This window comes from Myotis lucifugus, unplaced genomic scaffold (assembly GCF_000147115.1).
Source record: "Myotis lucifugus unplaced genomic scaffold, Myoluc2.0 scaffold_6, whole genome shotgun sequence".
In the NCBI taxonomy this organism is placed as follows: Eukaryota; Metazoa; Chordata; class Mammalia; order Chiroptera; family Vespertilionidae; genus Myotis; species Myotis lucifugus.
This window is the reverse complement of record NW_005871054.1, coordinates 7,449,591-7,451,697: the sequence shown is the minus strand read 5'-3', so window position 1 is coordinate 7,451,697 and position 2,107 is coordinate 7,449,591. Positions and strand designations below refer to the sequence as shown.

The 2,107-nt window shown below is 40.6% G+C and overlaps 1 protein-coding gene across 2 annotated transcripts in view; it reads left to right on the top strand.

Annotated features, from left to right (window-relative positions):
• Window positions 1-2,107, top strand: part of EML6 (echinoderm microtubule associated protein like 6) — a 187,420-nt gene that overhangs the window by 96,302 nt on the left and 89,011 nt on the right. For both annotated transcript variants that reach the window (XM_023746778.1, XM_023746785.1), the window contains exon 10: window positions 245-457. In XM_023746778.1, coding sequence (XP_023602546.1) covers window positions 245-457 — 213 coding nt within the window. The remainder of the gene's footprint in view (window positions 1-244; window positions 458-2,107) is intronic.

Below are 2,107 nucleotides of genomic sequence, written 5' to 3'. Positions count from 1 at the left end.
TTTGGCTCAGTGGATAGAGCGTCAGCCTGGGGCTGAAGGGTCCTGGGTTCGATTCCAGTCAAGGGCACATGCCTGGGTTGTGGGTTCAATCCCCAATAGGGGGCGTGCAGGAAAGCAGCCAATCAATAATTCTCTCTCATCATTGATTCTATCTCTCTCCCTCTTCCTTCCTCTCTGAAATCAATAAAAATATATTTTTAAAAATAAATGTAATATTACATGAATGTTTGTTGGTTATTTTCAGCCGGGAAGCCGTTAGCGAGTAAAGAAGAAATCAAAGGGATCCCTTGGGCCTCCTGGACGTGTGTGAAAGGCCCGGAAGTGAGTGGAATTTGGCCGAAATACACGGATGTCACCGACATCAACTCGGTGGATGCGAACTACAACAGCTCCGTGCTGGTGTCTGGAGATGATTTTGGACTGGTCAAATTGTTTAAGTTTCCTTGTCTCAAGAAAGGTAAGGCCAGAAGAGATGTTTCATTTAGACGTGTCTTGGCATGCACAAGGCTTATTTTCTTGGTGTCTGTTCCTGCAGACTATTAATTTTATCTTTATATTCATATTACTCTTGAACATTTACATAGAATGTGTTGCTGATGTATATGTTTGACCTTCTGAAATACGGGGTCTTGCAAATATAAGTCAGAATTTGTTAACAGTTTTTACTCACCATTTTGTGATTCATAGCCTCATGTTTCACTTTTTAAACAAGTCCTATTTTATTTATATTTATGTACCTACTCATAATTTAATATTACAGTAAAATATTGTGATTAAATTTTTATGCTTCATAGCTAATTGTGATTATACATGGCAAAGCAAAGCAAATCCTTTTAGGCATATGTAAAATGAAATCTGAAAGGGATGGCTCTTTCAGATAATACAGTTTATGGACCCCCTGTCATAGCACTGATTTTGCAAATCAGATTTCCATAAGTGGTGACATTTCTGAGAGAGAAGTTTGATTCAAAACAACTGTCTCTGCCTTCACATTTTGTGGTTTTGTTTCTTTTATTGTTGTTAAATGCTTGTTACCTCAATTTTTGTGGCACTTCCGGGCTTGGCAGAATGTAGCTGAATTAACCCCCCTTATGACCTCCTCCTCTACCCTTGCAAGTGTAGGCAAAGCCCATACACAGGCTGCTCTGAGACTCCCTGATTGCTCCCTGAAAATCTGATCTTAGCAAAGTAATCAGCAGGGACATGCTGCTGCCTGCAAACTCTTTCACTCGAGCGATTTTTAGATTGAGCAAGGAAAAAAGGGATCGAAAATGTAATCAGAAAGTCATTTTGAGCTAACCAGCAGTTTTGAAGCAATGGCAATTACAGTACAAAATTGAACATAAAATACGTAGCAAAATCACCATCCCTTACACTTGACAAAATGGACATCAGTTTTAAAATACTTGCACAAAATTACCGCAGCGTGCCAAATTCAAACTCTCCTTTCTCTCCCTAATGGGTCTTTTGAGTAATGGGGCACATCTTGTTAGATTGAGTAATGTACTTACAGAAAGTAAGTTAGGCAACTAGAAGGTATCTGGGGATTCAGAAGGAACATCAGTGGGGTCACAAGCAATACTATTGGTCACAAGTATCTGGTCACAACCCAACTCAATGAGAGTTGGTATCGCCTTTGTATCACCAAGCCTTGTAGGGTGAACTTGAATCTGGAAAGTGGCAATGGAAAGATAGATCTTGGGTTAGGTATTAGAATGGCAGGGTTGGGGGAAGTGGGAGGGAGGTTGTGAGTAATGCTGTCTGTCAAAATGAGACACTTTATATGTAAAAAACAGCCTCGAGGGTGATGGCACGCAGGGGATGCCTGAAGAAATGAGGAGAGGTGGACAGCCAGTGACAGTATGGGGCGAGCAATAGAACCCACCTCAGTAATCTGCACAGTTTCCATGTTCTCATAGCAAATTGACTTGTTCTACTTTTCATGACTTATGGATTATAAATCTTGCAATTTGCCTCAGGACATTCAGGCTTTTGTAGCCTTTTTATGCCCAAACTACTGGCAGACAAGTTTATATAAGACTTGTTGATGGAAATAATAGCAGTTGGTGGAACTTATCTCCCTGTCGCCCAGGGTACCACTGACAAT